The sequence below is a fragment of the Solanum stenotomum genome, chromosome 8, assembly GCF_019186545.1.
Source record: "Solanum stenotomum isolate F172 chromosome 8, ASM1918654v1, whole genome shotgun sequence".
NCBI classification, from domain to species: domain Eukaryota; kingdom Viridiplantae; phylum Streptophyta; class Magnoliopsida; order Solanales; family Solanaceae; genus Solanum; species Solanum stenotomum.
The window spans coordinates 58958656-58978957 of record NC_064289.1 but is presented as its reverse complement, the minus strand read 5'-3'; the positions used below and the strand labels follow the sequence as shown (position 1 = coordinate 58978957).

General features: G+C 37.1%; 2 protein-coding genes across 2 annotated transcripts in view; both read left to right on the top strand.

Moving 5' to 3' along the window:
• Nucleotides 1-12772, top strand: part of LOC125872044 (uncharacterized) — a 40015-nt gene extending 27243 nt beyond the window's left edge. Inside the window, exons 16-27 of the mRNA XM_049552704.1 lie at nucleotides 67-243; nucleotides 4450-4653; nucleotides 4741-4854; nucleotides 4942-5192; nucleotides 6571-6616; nucleotides 6698-6946; nucleotides 7307-7537; nucleotides 8751-8842; nucleotides 10444-10672; nucleotides 11737-12093; nucleotides 12194-12267; nucleotides 12363-12772. Coding sequence (XP_049408661.1) covers nucleotides 67-243; nucleotides 4450-4653; nucleotides 4741-4854; nucleotides 4942-5192; nucleotides 6571-6616; nucleotides 6698-6946; nucleotides 7307-7537; nucleotides 8751-8842; nucleotides 10444-10672; nucleotides 11737-12093; nucleotides 12194-12267; nucleotides 12363-12462 — 2124 coding nt within the window. The 3' untranslated portion in view covers nucleotides 12463-12772. The remainder of the gene's footprint in view (nucleotides 1-66; nucleotides 244-4449; nucleotides 4654-4740; nucleotides 4855-4941; nucleotides 5193-6570; nucleotides 6617-6697; nucleotides 6947-7306; nucleotides 7538-8750; nucleotides 8843-10443; nucleotides 10673-11736; nucleotides 12094-12193; nucleotides 12268-12362) is intronic.
• A 476-nt stretch (nucleotides 12773-13248) lies between these two features.
• Nucleotides 13249-17602, top strand: LOC125872228 (pentatricopeptide repeat-containing protein GUN1, chloroplastic). Its single transcript, XM_049552944.1, has 4 exons — nucleotides 13249-15249; nucleotides 16625-16841; nucleotides 17001-17185; nucleotides 17277-17602. The coding sequence occupies exons 1-4, from the start codon at nucleotides 13364-13366 to the stop codon at nucleotides 17539-17541; spliced, it is 2553 nt and encodes an 850-aa protein (XP_049408901.1). The 5' UTR covers nucleotides 13249-13363; the 3' UTR covers nucleotides 17542-17602.
• Nucleotides 17603-20302: the final 2700 nt, after the last annotated feature.

Below are 20302 nucleotides of genomic sequence, written 5' to 3'. Positions count from 1 at the left end.
AGTAAAGTCAGTCCATCTGAATTCAGATGAAATGTTCGTTAATCACTCCTTTTCTTTTTTTTGAAGGCACAAGTAAGTATACATGGCTCTGTTGTTTGTAAGGAGAAATGTGGTTCTTCACTTTCTTTGACTCTTCTGCGCCTGGATGGGAGAAATAAAGACGATAAGAAGACAATTGGTTTGGCAAATGAGAGTAATGAATTTTTCTTCTCAAATGTTCTCCCTGGTAAATACAGGGTTGAGGTAATACCCCCACCTATGTCCTTGTTCTTCCTGTTTTGGACCCTTTGCATTTCTGTCTGTGTATTTACATCCCAATGTCTTTTCCTTTGCCTTTTATCACCCTTTGCATTTCTGTATTTACATCCCAATGTCTTTCCTTTGCTTTTATCCCCCCTTGTTATTTTTTTTTGATAACCGAGAAATCCGTCTATGACCCGCCCTTTGGACCAATCACAGCCTTCTAAACTCGGTGGATAATGGGCCCCCCCCTCTACCCTTATCCCCCCTTGTTATTTGCTAACTATATCTGGTAACAGAAGGTTTGTGTTTTTATTTTCTTGTTAAAAATAAGTTAGTGTTTTGCGATTATATAGAGGGGTGATTTTCTTTCTCAACACCACTGCTAGGCAGTCTGCAACACTCACAAACTTCAGCCTCACAATACAACACGAATCTGTCTAAGTATAGACTGTTTCTTTCTTTTAGGCAGCGTAGTGATTTGACACACACACAAAACGTACAGGAACGAATCCCAACCTTAATTAATTTCAATATTCAACAAAGGAAGAAGCTTCACTAATTCACTAAGGCACAGAACACTCTCTGAATCCTTAGTCGAATTTCTGCTCCCATTTAAAATCTCTAGCCAAGGCAGTTACAAACAGTTACAACTGCCCATGTGCTTGGCATATGCCTTAACAAAAATCTTATCTGAACTCGACTAATTTACAACAGTCATATTCTAATAGTCATAATACATTTCGAATTCAAATGCCTATGCCCATGTGCCTCACTCATGCCAATCATTTGCCTTAGCTGAAATTGCATCTATCCACACTTGGAATAATTCTGCCTGCTGCCTGCCTTAGTTTTATTTCTTCATTTTTGCCAACTCGTGCCAACACTTGTCCAGCTTTGTCTTGCCATCATCAAGTCCCCACAGCATTGCCTTGTCAAGCCAACAAACTGCCTTGCCTTGTCGATGCCAATGTTTGCACGTATGCCCCCAAAGGTGCCATACGTCTGTCTTTGCCTTTGCACATCCAAGCTACCTTGCCAATACTCAAGCATCTTGAACACAATGCTGCACTTTAACACTTAGCCGCACAACTGCATTGTTTCCCCATGCCCATGCCAAGTCCAATGCACAAGTCCTTGCCATGTGCCCATGCCTCTACCGGTGTTGCTTAGCTAGACTGAGGGTCTAAAAAACCACCTCCACCCCTTGAACTCGATGCCCTCATTGAGACTGTTTTGAGAGTCATTGATTCGGTCATCAAATTGCCATAAGTCCTTCGCCTTCTCCCAAACAACATCTGCCTCACTCTTGCCTTTCCATTGTACCAAAAATTCAGTCTTGGTATTCTTCTTACTTGGGCCAACAACCTGGTGATCAAGGATCTCTTCTATCTCAGCATCAAACTATGTCGGAATAGAAGGAGGAGCCCTCTTCGATCCGTTTCTATTCGGATCACCATCATCTGCAAAGTAAGGTTTCAAGAAACTCACATGGAAGTGGGATGAATCTTTAACCTTTCAGCTTCAATTTGTAAGCAACCTCACCCACTTGTTGTACCACTTCAAATACGCCGTCGTACTTAGGATCAATCCCCTATGCTGAATCTTACTCACAATTTGCTTCCCGATATGGGGCGTGAGTTTCAGCAATACCTAGTCACCCACATTAACCTCTAGAGAGCACCTATGTTGGTCAACATACTTCATGCGCGGGCTGTTTTGTGCCTCTGAAATCATTTTAGGTCTGTCCCTTGCAGCCCCGTAGCTGCTGGACATTTCCCTTGGTTCTTCATTTTGGCAACATCTAATGCAGTCATGGGCTGTCTACCTAAAACAATCTCAAACGAACTCGTTTCTGTTGCTAATGACTTGTGCAAATTGTAAAAGAACTGCACAGTGTCAAGCAACTCCACCCAATTCCTCTGGTTCGCCATCACATAATGCCTCAAATATTTCTCCAATAATTGATAAATCCTTTCCATCTGTTTGTGGGTGATTCACAGTAGAGAACTTCAAGTCGGTCCCCATCATAATGAACAAGGCTGTCCAAAACTGCCTGTGAACCGAGTATCTCTGTCACTCACAATATCAGCTGGAACCCAAAGTACTTCACCACATTTTTATAGAACAATTCAGCAGCAACTTCCGACGAACACCAATTAGGTGCAACAATAAAAACTGAGTACTTCGAGAACTTGTCTACTACCAAGTACCACCATAATTGATGCCTTACCCTCAACCTTAGGAACCCCTAAAATTAAATCCATGCTTACCGACATCCATGACCGTTCTGGAATACACAAAGGCTGCAACAATCCTGCCTCCTTCTTATGTTCAATCTTGTCCACTTGACACACATGACAAGTCTTTACGTATGCCTCTATATTGTCTTCCATTTTAGGCCAGAAATAAACTCGGGACAGTAGTGCCAACATCCTCTCAACTCCTGTATGACCAGCCTAAGTAGTGTCATGCACCTCTTTCATCAAGTCTTTACACAGTCCACCACCATTTGGTACCGGGGGAGGATTGTGGTACCGAATGGTGGTGGACTGCGTAGAGACTTGATGAAAGAGGTGCATGACACTACTTGGGCTGGCCATACAGGAGTTGAGAGTATGTTGGCCCTACTGTCCCGGATTTATTTTTGGCCTAAAATGGAAAACGATATAGAGGTATACGTGAAGACATGCCATGTTTTTCAAGTGGACAAGATTGAACGTAAGAAGGAGGCAGGTTTGTTGCAGCCTTTGCCTATTCCAGAACGGCCATGGTTGTCGGTAATCATGGATTTTATTTCAGGGTTTCCTAAGGTTGAGGGTAAGACATCAATTATGGTAGTAGTAGACAGGTTTTCGAAGTACTCAGTTTTTATTGATGCACCTAATTTGTGTTCGTCGGAAGTTACTGCTGAATTGTTCTATAAAATGTGGTTAATTACTTTGGTGTTCCGGCTGATATTGTAAGTGACAGAGATACTCGGTTCACAGGCAGGTTTTGGATAACTTTATCAATATGATGGGGACAGACTTAAAGTTCTCTACTGCGAATCACCCACAAATAGATGAAAAGGATTAATCACTTATTTGAGGCATTATATGACGGCGAGCCTGAGGAATTGGGTGGAGTTGCTTGACACTGCACAGTTTCGTTACAATCTGCACAAGTCATCAGCAGCAGAAATGAGATTGTTTTGGGCCGGCAGCCCATGACTCCATTAGATGTTTCAAAGAACCAAGGGAAATGTCCAGCAGCATACAAGGTTGCAAGGGACAGACTTGAAATGATTTCAAAGGCACAGGACAGCCTGCTCAGCGGCGCATGAAGAAGTATGCTGACCAACATAGGCGCTCACTAGAGTTTGCTTCTCATTACTGTGTTAGCATCATACACACAGCTAGTAGAAGTTTTACCTATACATTTTATTAATTTGTTTGTCGATGATGTATATGGAATGAATTTTTCTTCACACTTTGTGTTTTCCTATAGTTTTTTTTTGTGCTTTCCCTTTATCCAAGAAAACTGGTTTCTATCTAATTCAATAGACAAAGGTGTTCAAGTGGGTCCTTTCCATTGCCTAGGCATGCATTTCTCTCTTTCTAAATACCCATCATTAAAGCAAGAGGAGTAATATTCCAAGCCTTGTGCCTTCTTCTCCTAGCTCCGCTCTTCCAGCTGAACACCAACTTTTTCACAGATTCTGGCATTACCCAAGAAACACCAATCTATCTAAAGATAATCTTCCCATAAACTCAAGAATCTATGGTTCACGTCCGCTGCTGCCTCCTTACAAAGGAAACACCAATTTTATGTAAATAACCTTTTGTCTCCTAAGAATCTTTGCCGTCAAAATTACCCCTTTAGTAGCTTATCACATGAAGAAGCACACCTTCCTCGGAACCTTAGTAATCCAACCCAAACCATGTGGAAAACTAATATCCCATTTGTAATTTTAAGCTCTTAATGCCCAAACCTCCGTTTTCCTGCTTTGGAGTAACAATATCCCATTTGACCATTGCAAGCCTTACATTCTTGCCCATTTCTGCATTAAGGAGTGCATGTACTCTATTCATGTTTAGTTTTCTAAAGAAATATTTGTATCCAGAAGTAGTCTAAAGCTAAAATTACAGTATCTATTGCATCTGTTAATCTATTCCTTCAATTAGTTGGCAATGCATTATGATGTTTCATTGATGTTCTTATTTTCAGGTAAAAAACAATTATCCAATAGCATCATCAGGACAAGATAAATGGTGCTGGGAGCAGAGTTTTATCAATTTAGAAGTTGGCGCTGAGGATGTTAAAGGGGTAGATTTTGTTCAAAAAGGTTTCTGGGTCAACATAATCTCAAGCCATGATGTGGATGGTTTACTGACTCAATCAGATGGTTCTAGAATGAACTTGAACATCAAGGTTGGTGTAGTCCACCTCAAAAAGTTCTCTTAAATCTTCTAACTAACACGAGAAGCTCATTTTCTTTTTCTGACTCTTGAATTGCAGAAGGGTTCTCAACACGTGTGCGTAGAATCTCCGGGAGTGCATGAGCTGAGCTTTCCAAATTCATGTATTTCTTTTGGGAGTTCATCTGTGATCATTGACACATCTAACCTTTCTGTATGATCCTTTTGGAGTTAGAATTTTTTCTATTCTACTAGTTCATTTATCATGCATGTCTTCTCATTTACTTTCTTCTGTTTGTAGCCTATCTATTTGAAAGGCGAGAGCTATCTTTTGAAGGGTCATGTCCATGTTGAATCAAGCTCATTTAGTAGCGTTGAGGGATTGCCTGAGAATATACCGTTGGACGTTTTGGACAGTGATGGTTCTGTTGTTGATGGTCTATTGGCAAGACGTGTGCCTTACGGAGTTGATCAATCGAGTGCAGCCATCTACGAATTTTCCATGTGGGCTAGTCCTGGAGGAAAATTTACTTTTGTTCCTCGAGATGCACGGTGTGTGAATTATATTTTGATTTTATTCTTTTTATGTTTTTTGCCACTCGTTCTCTCTCTGTCTCATTATTCTTTTTATGCTCTCTGCCACTCGTTCTCTCTCTGTCTCTCATTTTGGTCTTTTGTTCAAAACAAAAATACATAGATTGATAAGGAACTTTAAGGAATATGATCTTTTGCCTATGATAGAGGTTCATGTATTGATTGTTCTAGTGTGATTGTTTTTATTCCTTAAGAGAGAAAGTAACCTTTTGTTGTAATACAATCTGCTTTTGTTTAGCTATGTATCTATTTTATGGATTCCTTGTATCCGAATCAAGTAAGCTGCTTAGTTTGAATGAGTTGTATAGACAATAAAGCCTTCAGACAGACTTGACATGATAAAGAACCTTAATTTGCCTGATTCTACAACAACATACCCAGTGAAATCTCACAAAGTGGTGTCTGAGGAGGGTAGTGTACGCAGACCTTACCATTACCTCATGGAGGTAAAGAGGCTGTTTCCGAAAGACCTTCGACTCAAGTGCATCAACTCCAAGTAAAAAAAAGAAGAAAACAATGGAAGAAAACATAGCGGTTAATAAGAAAAGCAGTGTAAAGTCTACAAGAGAAAAACAACATCAAAATAGTGTGATAATCAAAATACACTAAACAACATATGTCAAGAACACAGGGATCAACTAGTCCTACAAGGCTACAACAGGCACTAGGGCTATGTAAGGCAAGATAACACTCTACCCCTACTAACCTTCTACCCTAATACGTGACCTCCACTCCTTCCTATCTATAGTCATGTCCTCGGTAATATGAAGTTGCACCATGTCTTGTCTAATCAACTCTCCCCAATACATTTTCAGCCTACTCCTACCCCTCTGCGTACCCCCTACAACCATCCTCTCGCACCTCCTCAGTAGAGCGCTGGCGCACCTCCTCTGCACATGCCCAAACCATCTGTCTCGCTTCCCTCATCTTGTCCACCACAAGGGCCATCTCACCTTCTCCCGGATAACCTCATTCCTGATCTCGTGACTCCTAGTGTGCCCACACATCCATCTCAACATCCTCATCTCCGCAACATGCATCTTCTCAACATCCTCCTTTGCACCTTCATCTGCCTGATTCTGACTTTCCAAAATATATGCTCACTTTTTTAGCTGTATTTTTCAAACTTGTTTCATGCACTTTGCAGTGTGATGCATATGGTATTAGATGGCAGAATGTTTAAAATTCGAAGATCAAAGTAAATGTGTTTCCTGACATGCTCAAATGCTTTGAGACATTGCCTTGCACACAATCAAGAATAAATGTATTTTTAAATGCCACTTTGTAATAATTCTTCAGCTTTTCATGCATTTCTAACTGTTGTTTCATGTTTCAGGGACGATGGCGGGAAAAAAATATTATTTTATCCCACACAGCAGCATGTATGTGGAATTGCAAGTTTAAATCAAAGTAGTTTTTGTGTATCTACTCTTAGTTTTGAAGTCTTTCTTTGCTTTGTCTAGGTTGCCGTGATGGAAGATGGCTGCCAATCTTCAATTCCTCCTTTTGCTGGTCGACTTGGGATGTATATAGAAGGATCAGTTTCTCCCCCTCTCAATGATGTTGTTGTCAAAATAATTGCTGCAGGAGACAGCCAAAGTGCTCCACTTAAGCAAGGCGATTTAGCACTTGAAACTACCACAGGGACAGATGGCTTATATGTCGCAGGGCCTCTATACGATGATATAAGTTATACTGTTGAAGCTTCAAAGGTTTGAACGCTCTTAACATTATAATAACTGCCTGAGCGTTTCTTGTTTCTCCATAATGCTTTGTTGAGCAGATCAATAGCATCTCCAGATTATTAACAGTCTTTTCATCCCTTTTGAGTTATGTTATTATTTTTCAATGATATATGATGCATTTGTACTAATGGTATGGATGTCTTTGATATATATGCATTGCTGGCTAAATAAGACTAGAAGCGTGAATCCGGTGGATTATCATGAGACTGCTAGCAAATTTGTTCTTTCTTGTTGCTATAGTTGTCCTTGATTGCATTCAATCGTATGTTGTCAGCTTTCTTTTCTCTTTCTAGTGGAGCTACCTAATATTTCTTTCTTTATTCACAGCCGGGATACCATGTAAAGGAAGCTGGACCTTATTCCTTTTCTTGTCAGAAGCTGGGCCAAATTTCAGTGCGTATATATTCTAGAGAAGACGCCAACGAGCCTTTTCCGTCAGTTCTCTTATCATTAAGTGGAGAAGATGGTTACAGGAACAATACGGTATCAGGTGTTGGTGGGATTTTTGTATTTGGGGACTTATTTCCAGGGAGTTTCTATCTCCGACCCTTGCTTAAGGTATTTATTGTTCCTTCTAATCTAAGGCTTTTCTGACCATCTTGGGATATAAATGTTGGTTTCTCTCTTATCTTGATAATTTCTTGGTGACCTAGACAATGATATCAAGATAAGAGATCTGTACATTACGAAACTTGCTAGACCATTGAGCAGCAGCTGTTGCTTTACAGCGTATATGTAGTTCTTTCTATTACAAACCAATTTGCCTTCGTTTATTTAATTTAATTGTATGATACCGTGGACATATTATTGTCGAAGGGGAGCCTTGGCGTAACTGATAAAGTTGCTGCTATGTGACCAGGAGGTCACAGGTTCGAGCTGTGAAAACAGCCTCTTACAGAAATGCAGGGAGGCTGTGTACAATGTACCCTTGTGCTCCAGCCCTTCCCTGGACCTCTCGCATAGCGGGAGCTTAGTGTATCGGGCTACCCCTTTTTACCATGAACATATTATTGTCATTATGGAACAGTATCCTGTAGCAAACTGTGAATTTGTATTGTAATCTTGAACATGATTATTTTTCAGTAACTATCAGGAAACATGATATGTTTGATTGTTTTCAAATTTAGAATCCAAATTTCGCTGTCCTTTGTGTTTTTTTTTTTTTGAAACTGGTAATATTCTTCAGCATTGAGGATGTGCTGGCCATCATCAAAAGAATTACAGATTCCCTATCAGATCTATAATCTGTTCAGTATCCTCTATACGTAGTTGTTTATACCAAAAAAGTAGAGATACAATACAATTCCATTTCACTGTGTGAATGGAATTGGGCCTATCTTTAAAACATCTGGCATTTCTCTCCCTCCATACTGCCCACCATATATATGAAGGAATCAGTCTCCACCATTTGTTCTAGTTCATTAACAACAGTTCTTGCTAAGTGCTAGAGAACAGATAAATTTAAGTGATCTGTACTAAATATATATGTTAAATGATCTGTTAACTCAGAGAACAATAGTTAAGCTGTTATGTATCTCTTAGGTAAGAATAATCAATTTAAAGTTAAATTTTTGTTATTCTTTTCATGTGTACAGATGTAACCCTAGTAAAATGCAAGCTAGGTTAGATAGATGAGTCTTCTCATTCCCTTCCCATGAACCAGAGCAAGTGACGTGGGATTTGTTTGTGGATGCTTACAATATTTTACAACATACATATTACAATTATAATAGTTTCTCTAAAGAGGGAATGTTTGCTAATGGTTGCGTAGGAATATGCTTTCTCCCCTCCAGCAGAGGCAATCGAGCTTGGTTCTGGAGAGTCAAAGGAAGTCGTCTTTCATGCAACGCGTGTTGCATACAGGTATATATACACATAAATATATATTAGTGGAATGTGCTGATGCCAGTGAGTTGTGTGAGGTCTTTGATTATTCCGAAACATGAGCATTCCACTTGGGTGCTTTTATCCAATCAATTACCTTTAAACATGAAAGCATTTTACCCCCAGTGTTTTGGTCTAAGGGTTAGAGCTCAGTGCGTGTGGGTTAGGTGCATGTTATGGATTTTAATTTTTTCACAGGCTGGTATTTAAGTTGGTATTTAAGTGGAGAAGGGTAGAGAAGCAAACCCATTGTCCATCGAGTTTTAAACCAGTTGTAAAAAAAAAGTTCATAGCATTTGTTAAAGAATAAATGACAGGGCATGCAAATAATGCAATGACATGAGAATATGTACTGTTTTTTCATTTGATGGTCTAGTGTATTTTGAACTCATCCAATTTACCTAATAAATTCTAGGAAATATTTGCATTATACGTTAACGCTAATAAATGTTTTGTTGACATTATAATACAGTAATATATATTAAGTCCTTCATATCCTCTCTGTCTCTTTTCTCAATTTGTCTGTCCTTTAAAATGTCTTAAAATGTCCATCGATGGAGTGGACATGCTGGCAACCCACCGAGGACATATGAAGAACTAACAAGAAAAAAACAACAAAAATAGAAATGGTGAAAGGTTTGGCAGGTATCATATTGGATATGGTGCCCTAACTTGTCAGTTGAGAATTGATTGTCTGGTTATCCTCTTAAGTTGAACCTTAACTGTTGGTTGAAAATATTGATAACCCCTTAAACTTGCCTCGAAATTTATTTGGACACTTTAAATTATGGCGTATTTCAATTGAGCACTTAAACACATGATAAATTGTTCCTATTAGACACTTTCGGTTCACATTTTGATTTCTTTATGCATGTTTTTAAGCGCCCATTACGTGGATAAGTTAATCACGTAAAATATGCCTACTTTAGTTATACACATCAACATCAATTGGAACTGGCCTGAACTTCTATGGCTTATTGACCCTAATGCATAATTAAAGGAGGTGATATATTTTAAGTGATTAACTTGGCGTAATAGAGGCTTGAGAATATGCACAAAAGCTTTTCTACAAATTTGAGTCAAAAGTGTCCAATAGAAATACTTTGTCACGTGTTCTGGTGCTCAACTGAAACATGTTGTAGTTCAAATGTCTAAATAAAATTTACTGATAAGCTTAAGGGAATATCGATGTATTCTGCCTTTGTTGTTAGTTCTTTGATGAAGGGAATTTGTTTTAGGTACTCTTTGCTACTTTTCTAATTATCATATGACAAAATAAGTTAGGTGTTACTAGGTTCAATAAATTTTTGACTATTGCCTTAATATCCCGTTTCCCATTAAATTAAAATATAAGACATAGAATGTAAGATTTTAGTACACATCTGGAGAGCTCAAGACCTGTGAGAACTCTTCTGGAGTCTCTACAGCAAGAAGAGAAATTTGAGTTCTTGCTGATATCAGTTCACATTTAATAACAATTTTCACTTAGGTGGATCGGCTAGGATTTGTCCATTATGACATGCCATTTGCAGTATCTTTACCATTTTTTGTTGGACTCAGATGGTTTAACTTCTTTACAGTGCCATGGGAGTAGTTAAACTCTTGTCTGGTCAACCAAAAGAAGGTGTTTCAGTAGAAGCTCGATCTGCGTCAAAAGGCTTGTATGAGGAGACAGTAACAGATTCAACAGGATTTTACCGTTTGAGAGGACTCCTACCCGATACTACTTATGTGATTAAAGTAGCAAGGAAAGTTGCATCTAGTGGAGCTATGATTGAGCGTGCATCTCCTGAGTTTCTGACCGTTCAGGTTGGTACACTTCATATTGCCATTTTTCCTTTAATGTTCATGAGTGAATAGGATATCATAAACTTGGTTATCCTTTTGAAATTGTTCTTATATGTTGATCTTTGAACTGAAAGGAATTTAAATCATATATATCATTCCGTAAAGGATATGCAAGAGGAATCAGTTAGAGCTGTAAGAATAGTGGGGTAAATATGGAGTAGCAACTTTCCTTGCTTCTTTAATCACAAACTGGACAATGCCAGAACACACAGCAGACCTTCTTAGTTGCTGGGTGAGGAGAGGGGGTAGTAAGAACCAGAAAAAATTGTGGAACATGATACCCTCTTGTATATGGTGGACTATTTTGGAGAGAAAGAAAATCAATGCAAAAGATTAAATGGCATTGTATGAAGACTTTTTTTTTCTGTGTGTAAAGAGGAGAGGATATAGAGGATGCGGGACAGATTTTAAACTTTTTTTTCTTCTTTATAAGTTTAGTCTCAGCTTTCTTGATTTGTTTTTTTTTGGGTCACTGATGTAAATCTTTTTGGTGGTTGCCAGCATACCCTATTGCTGAGGAATACAACTTTACCTTTATCAAAATAAAATAAAATAAAATATGGAGTATCTTATTATTGTTGGTTTGCACCAGGATTAGCTTCTTTTTTTTAATCCACCCAGAATTGCTCGTACTTCTTTAGTCTACTTATAGATGAACTAACCAATACGAGGTCCCATGATATTTGCTACTTGCCAGAGATATTGAATCAATTGATGAAATTTGTGATAGAGTCCAAAAATTTGAACTGTGGGGAAGCACTCCACCGAAAGGGTTTTAGGATAAGTAGAAGTAAGAATATATACATTGCAACTTTTATTACATGCTCTTGCCAAGATTCGTTTTGTGGCTTCTGCATAATGTCTATGTATGTCTAGATGTTCTGTGTGAGACAACAAAGTTCTTATTTTGTTAAGTTATGGTTAAAAATACGAGACATGGTCTGTAAATTTTATCTAATCTGTCCCTTTGAAGGCACAGTTGTTTGACATATTTTTTGCTTGTGCTAACTTCATATAATTTGCAGGTCAAAGCTGAGGACTCTAGGGGATTAGATTTTGTAGTATTTGAACAGCCAGAGAGGACAATTTTAAGTGGTCATGTTGAAGGACATAAAATCAAAGAGTTCAACTCACATCTCCATGTGGAGATCAAGTCTGCTGCTGATCCATCGAAGATTGAGTACAACTTCCCACTTCCCCTCTCAAACTTTTTCCAGGTGAAGGACTTGCCTAAGGGTAAATACCTTGTACAGCTCAGATCATCTCTGCCTTCAAGCACTCACAAATTTGAATCAGATGTTATTGAGGTTGATTTAGAGAGAAAATCTCAAATTCATGTGGGTCCACTCAAGTACAAGATCGATTTCAATCACCAGAAACAGGTAATGTGTATCAACTATTAGATGCTAATATTCTTTTTATTGTTTCTGTGATGATGATAATGATGTTGGTTTGCCATTTCTGTCTCCCCCATGATTCCAGGATTTAACTCCAGCTCCTGTGTATCCTCTGTTTGTTGGAGTTTCTGTGATTGCGCTTTTCATTGGGATGCCAAGGTATCTGGGAAAACTTTCTTTGATCTAATTCTTTATCTTTCAATTTTCATTTCAATGAAATTAGAAAAACGTCTGTTTCGATTTTTTTCTTGCAGATTGAAGGATTTATACCAAGTCATGATGGGAATGTCTTCATCAGTAGTATCATCAAAGAAAGAAGTGAAAAGACCTATAGTGAGAAAGAAAACATACTGAGGAATGGATCTACTTTTTAGAGGAGCTTTGAAGTAGTGATGCTTAGGTAGGTGACATGAATGAATGATATCTATAAGAGCAGATGTAGTTTTTATTTGTCCATCGATTCAAGCAAATCTTCACTCCTCGTCTACGATAGACACTCATACTGAATTTTCATCTGTTAGTCGTTAGCGCTTCAAATTTTGACAATTTTAACCTGTGCCAATTTTTGGGATGGTTTCAGTAATTATATTTTTCTGATTCCATCCATATTTAGCTTTTGTACCCTCTCTTTTAGTATTTTGTTTTGTAAAGAGTGTTAAAGGAGAGGAAAAATGATACTACAAAATAAAAATGGGGAAAGTTTATTTCGTTGTAAAACTTATGTTCCATTTTCTTTTATAACTAAATCCCAACAATACAAACTTTTCTAAATAATTTTGACCATAGTATTGTAAACTATTTAACAAAATTTCATGGTTCACTATAAATATTCGTGAACTTGTTAATATTTAATTTTTTTCATCAATTATATTTTAGAGAGTCAACCAAAATTTTCTAAAATAATTTTAATTATAAAAATTTGAATTCATAAGTATCACATGATTTTATTGTTGTTCTACGACTTTAGCACGATTTTTTGGTTATTCTCCTTCATTATCTCGAGATTTGTTACACTTTTTTTTATATATCGAGATTTGTTGCATTTGGTATACCTAATGCCACGTAGGTTGACAACTATAAAGAAGCCCAACAGCCGCCGGCGGTCAAAACAGAGTAAAAGATTACAGTGTCTGAAAATGTGGCAACAGTCAATACCTCAGCTCAACACTTTCTCTCTCTAGAATTCAATCTTCTCTCCTAAAACCCTATCCTTTCTCTTTCCTAAAAAGCTCTTCTTTTTTTTTTCCAATCAACAATGGCTTCTTCCACTCCCCCACCTCACTGTGCACTCACTACCTCTAAACCTTATCAACCTCACCCCTTACCCCAAACTCACTCCCACCCCCACTCCAACCACCGGAACAATCATCAACGCCATTGGTCCTCTCAAAAAGTCTCCTTGAATCGACCTGCACCACCTCGCAATGCTACCCACCCCCCACCTTCCCAAACCCCTAATTTTCTCTCTCTATCTTCATCAAAATCGGATTTTTCAGCTGATTTTTCGGGTCGACGTTCGACCCGATTCGTTTCCAAGATGCATTTCGGCCGGGCAAAGATATCGGGTAACGGAAGGCATTCTTCATTTGCTGAGGAGGCTCTTGAAGAAGCTATTCGTTGTTGTAAGAATGAAGCTGGTTTAGACCAAGTGTTGTTGACTTTTGGGTCTAAGCTTTTAGGGTCTGATGATTATACTTTTTTGTTCCGTGAACTTGGGAATAGAGGGGAATGGTTAGCTGCTATGCGTTGCTTTGAATTCGCTGTTGGACGTGAAAGGAAGCGTAATGAGCAAGGTAAATTAGCTAGTTCAATGATTAGTATACTTGGAAGATCAGGGAAGGTTGATTTAGCTGAGAAAGTGTTTGAGAATGCTGTGAGTGACGGGTATGGTAATACTGTTTATGCTTATTCTGCCTTGATTAGTGCTTATGCGAAGAGTGGGTATTGTAATGAAGCTATTAGAGTCTTTGAGACCATGAAAGATTCCGGCTTGAAGCCTAATTTAGTGACTTATAATGCGTTGATTGATGCTTGTGGGAAAGGGGGTGCTGATTTTAAGAGGGCGTCAGAGATTTTTGATGAAATGCTGAGAAATGGGGTTCAACCGGATAGGATTACCTTTAATTCGTTGCTTGCTGTTTGTAGTGGTGCAGGATTGTGGGAGACTGCGAGGGGTTTGTTTAACGAGATGATTTATAGAGGAATTGATCAGGATATATACACGTATAATACATTTTTGGATGCAGCATGTAATGGGGGGCAGATAGATGTTGCTTTTGATATTATGTCTGAGATGCATGCAAAGAATATTTTGCCCAACCAAGTCACCTACAGTACTGTGATTCGTGGGTGTGCAAAAGCAGGGAGATTAGACAGAGCGTTGAGTTTATTTAATGAGATGAAGTGTGCTGGCATAACATTAGACAGGGTTTCATACAATACTTTACTTGCTATATATGCAAGCCTGGGAAAATTTGAGGAGGCTCTTAATGTTAGCAAGGAGATGGAGAGTATGGGAATTAAGAAAGATGTTGTCACTTACAATGCTCTTCTGGATGGGTTTGGCAAACAGGGAATGTATACCAAGGTTAAGCAGTTGTTTGCAGAGATGAAAGCTGAAAAGCTTTCACCTAACTTATTGACGTACTCCACATTGATTAGTGTGTACTTGAAAGGAACCTTGTATCATGATGCGGTAGAGGTCTATAAGGAGTTCAAGAAGCAAGGTCTGAAGGCAGATGTTGTTTTTTATAGCAAACTTATTGATGCCTTGTGTAAAAAAGGCCTTGTGGAGTATTCGTCGTTGTTGCTTAATGAGATGACGAAGGAAGGGATACAACCAAATGTTGTTACATATAACTCTATAATCAATGCTTTTGGTGAATCAGCAAGCAATGAATGTGGATCAGACAATGTCACACAGATTGTATCCACTATTTCTCAGAGTAAGTGGGAAAACACTGAAGAGGATAATATCGTTAGGATTTTCGAGCAATTAGCTGCTCAAAAGTCAGCTAGTGGGAAGAAAACTAATGCTGAAAGACAGGACATACTCTGCATTCTAGGTGTTTTCCATAAGATGCATGAATTACAAATAAAGCCTAATGTAGTCACATTTTCAGCAATCTTGAATGCTTGCAGGTATAATTTTCTTTCCTACTAGTTCCATGCTTTACATTGAGTTGTGCTTTCTTTAATGTGTCGTCTTTTCATTATGTGAGGTTTAGTATGGTCTAATTCAACTTTTAGAAGGCAGTTTGGCTGTTATTTTTTTTGGGTGGTAGTTATGTTCATTTTCTTTTTAAGGAATTTGATGACGCATTTGATCATGGACATGACATTAGTGCTACTGGAATCGTTTGAGGGTAGGAAATGCACATGCACCAGTCTGACTTTCTGTCTCTGTCTTGAATGCTGATTGGCTAATACGTGTGTGCTATCAATATTCAATATGCTTCTTGTTTTCTGGTGAAATGCAGCTACAGACTTTTAAGATTGTTGTTTATATGAAAACAATAAAGCAGAATTAACTTTTTGTATGCCTTGGTGGGCAGAGTTACCTGGTACTTGTGCTAGTGGAAAGTAATAGGTTCCCTGTGGAATAGTCGAACCTCCTTCTGAGTTTTCCACTGAGACAGAAATACTCTTCTCAATCTAATGAATGAAACTTTATTTTAAGCTGGATTATTCAAACATGTGTAGAGCTCCATAGACAATAGCTCATATGACCTTGCTTAGAAGTTCACAAGAGAGGCGGGGAGAGATAGAGGTGAGAGAGAGAGAGAGAGAGTTTTGGCCTTGGAGACTACTTACTATAGTTTCTTTTATTATCTGAAGTGAGTAGTTTAAGTTGTCATTAAAGTGGACCCACTGCCACATTAAGAACACCCAATCTAAGGAGTTTTTTTTTCCACTTCTAAATTACTTTGGATCAAGGGTGTTTGATAAGAAAGAAAATATTTTTCTAGAAAATAAGTCATTTTTTTCGTCACCAAACACCAGGACATTATTTCCATTACAAGGGGAAAATGACTTTCTTTGCTTATGTTTTTCTCGATAGACTGTTTGAAATAGTTTTTGAATCTTAGAGATTGTTGGATAGTGAGACAGTTTCTTACATTTTCCAGAAAATATTTACTGGGAAATAATTTCCTTCCCTACCAAACACACCCCAAATATTTTCTTCAAAGTGGGTAATACCTTTGGAATGAATCTGGAGAATGAACAAAGAATTGTGTTGTATCAAAAGAAATATATTGTCAATTCGGCACAAATTTCCTTAGTAGAATTAGAAGTGGGTGAGAGTGCGAAAGAGGACAAAAAGATATGATTTTGGTGAGTAGCATTTCACTTTGTCTTGATGAACCTTTTGAACGAGTGCTCGGAAGAATTGCTACTTAAGACATTTAACATCTTTGTGGAATCCCAATGCACTTGATTGATTCAAATGTATGATAAAACTGAATGGATTTGACTATTTGAGTAGATATGATGTGTGATTCAAATATAATTGCAGCCGATGCAGTTCATTTGATGAAGCTTCACTCTTACTTGAAGAACTTCGTCTATTTGATAATCAAGTTTATGGGGTGGCACATGGACTTCTCATGGGTCAGAGGGAAGGTGTATGGGCACAAGCTCTATCTCTTTTCGATGAAGTGAAGCAGATGGACTCTTCAACTGCATCTGCCTTTTACAATGCTTTGACTGACATGCTGTGGCATTTTGACCAGGTAAAACTGCAGTTACATAACAACTATCAAAGAGAAGAAAACGTAGAGTAAATCTCTTTTTCAAAGAGAAGAAAACGTAGGGAAGAAAACTAATATCGCCTTTGCATTGCCATAAATACCACCGACTCATATTTGGTGTCTTATCTAACTTTTTTCCAGAAACAAGGTGCTCAATTGGTTGTACTTGAAGGAAAACGTTCGGAAGTGTGGGAAAATACATGGTCCACTTCTTGCTTGGATCTGCATTTGATGTCTTCAGGGGCTGCTTGTGCAATGGTCCACGCATGGTTGCTTAGTATACGGTCTATAGTGTTTGAAGGCCATGAGCTACCAAAGATGTTGAGGTATTTCCTCTAATGCTCTTATATTTTTTTCTAAGTCAGACAAACTACAAGAGTGATATATACGAATGAAATGCTCGACTGTCCTCTGCAGCATTTTGACTGGCTGGGGCAAGCACAGCAAGATAACAGGTGATGGCGCCTTGAAACGAGCCATTGAAGGCTTGCTCACCAGCATAGGTGCACCATTCCAGGTAGCAAAGTGCAACATTGGGAGGTTCATATCCACAGGAGCTGTGGTAACTGCTTGGTTGAGAGAATCAGGTACACTTGAAGTGCTTGTTCTTCAAGATGATACAAGTCACTTGCGTGCCACAAGGTTTGGACAAATTTCTAATTTACAGCAACTAACATTGTAGTCGTTTATGTATAATTTGACAGGGGAATATAACATTTTTCCATTGTAAATTAGTATATAAAATATATATTCCTTTGTTGGGTGTGAATGTCCTTTCTACTTTCACTTTAAACTGAACCAGTAACCAGGAATAAGGTTCTTACTTTAAGTTTTGACGTATTGTATAATGTGAAGTTGTGAACTCAAAGTCACAGTAAAGTGTGAATTGAACACTAAGGGATCGTTTGGTGGGAGGTATTAGGAGAAATAATTTATGTATTATGTATGATATTACTTAGTACTATGTTTGGTAGAATTTTTGGGCCTAAGTATAACTAATTCACACCCTGCATGGTATTATAGGAGGTATTACTAATACCTTCCATGTGATGGTATTAGTGATACATTGGATTTAATACCATGGAATTATCTATGTAAAGACAAAAATATCCCTCAAATCATTTTATTTATTTTCTTGATTTTATGTTTTATATTTGTACTAGTAAATTCATTTAAATAAACTAGCTTACAAATTTTATTATTTAGAGAGAGTTGTTTGTTAATAAATAAATACAATACATATCAATACAATATTTAAAATGTGAGTTGTTTAATATTTACTAATTGAAAAGGCAAATATATTACCACATGACGTTTGTTATCTTAATTGAATATTTTATTTGTTGGTTTATATGTGGTTTCTATTTGTTTGTATTTTGAACAATTTATAAATTGCATACGTATTAAAGCTACACCTTGCAATTTTTATATGTAAATATAGATGATATATTTGATTTTACTATTTTTATCGTCTTTTCGATTTTAAAGTAGATGGTCTATCTATTTTAAATTGAAAATTAACGTTTTTAAATGATTAATTTATTAAGATAACAATTGTTTACCCTCAAATAATTCAAGTGAGAAAATAGCAAACATGACAACAAAATTGTTCTTCTCCTAGCTAGTTAGAAGGTCATAATAATATAATATTGTTTGGCAATTATCTACTTTGACCGATTACATAAAATAAAAAATCTCATAATAATGCAAGGGTATAATTGGAAAGAAGCTTTTTGTAGAATTTTAATTCAAACACAAGATGAGGTTAGAAGCAATGAATCAAACACTTGATAAAAAATATACCCTGCACTACTAATTCATGCGTTACTAATCCATGCATTATTTATTTTTCTACCATACGACCCCTAAAGAACAAAGACAGTAACTAGTAAGGTATTGTGATTAATATTTAATATTTATGTACAAGTAAAAGTAGTAAATCATTATAGTCTGAATGGGTTATTGGTTTACCCAATAACCCAATATTAAAAACCAATACTGAACCAATAATCCAATAATCACTTTTTATAAAACTATTAAAAAATCGTTAATCCAACAACCCAATAGTAATAAATTAATAACATTTTTTTCAAAATTCATGGTTCCAATTAATCAATATGTATATGTTGCTGCCCTATACAAATTAATATAAAGCAAAAAAGAGCTGTTATTTTGGGTCCCAAATCAAAGACAATACCTTACTAATTCTATGAGTCTATATTGTTCCACGATAACCCCCTCCCACACCACACCATTCCCCTCCCACTCTATTTATTTCTTCGTAGCGAAGCTAAAATCTAAAGTTTATGAAGTCTGAATTCATCGTCAAATTTATAACTTGTTTTAATGATTAAGTTTGTTATTCTAGTATAAGTAACAAATTAAAATAATCAACTTTTAAGCTAAAGTTATTGAGTTCACCTGAACTCATATCTAATACGGAATATATATTATAGCTTCGTCCCTACTTCCTTGTACCCACCATTACTTCTTAACAAGTTTCATGTGCATCCATGTTCTTGATAGGAGGTGATAATTTACAACCAAGTAATATATTATACATACCACCATTTCGATTTTAATTAATACACAAAAGAAATTTTATTATATGCATCCGTGGCATTCGTTGAACCAGATTTTCAAAGAATCATTAATTTTGTTGATTTTTTTTCTAATTATATGATTAGAAAAATTAAAGGGATGTAATTAGAGAATGTGATCTTATCCCAATTTCCAACATGGAAGATAATGAGGTCTCACTTTGTATAGACAAAAGCATGAGAAAATATGATTAGAAGATTGCTTAAATTAAGGAGCCTCCTGTTGGGGAACATGAAGTAATTAGCTATTAGCAGCCTAAAAAAAGTCTATCGAGCTGTAATAGAGTCACATTCACATTTTCGTCCGATTTAGAATTTGAAGTTTACGAATTCTAAATTTGTATTCGTAATATATCTTAACTTTTTCTTTTTAGACTTCCCTATGTAAGCTCTCAAGTGCTATTTTTTAGGTGTGCGCATAGTATAAATTCGCTCTTGTGCAATAGCTTATAAATTATACTAGAAATGTAAATTGCATTAGGCAAGTTCGATATAACAAACTGGACTGAAAAGGTGTTTGGTAGAGGGAATCGATCTTTGTCCTCTCTTATAAAATATCATTATTACACCATCATTAAACTCATGCCACTCTAGCAATCATAGATTAAGTCTATTCACCACATTCAAAACATCCCTCAAAATTATCAAATGCCTAGAATTTAAATCTCGAATCCATCTCCCGTGACTCATATTCACATTAGGCATGCATTGAATTTAGAAAAAGGGGTTAAAGGAATAATCCAGGGTGTTTTTCATTAAAATCATGCATGCGTGTGTGTTGTAATATGGGCCTATATGAATGAAAATAAAATGTGGTGCTCTTTAATTTAAGCCATATATATA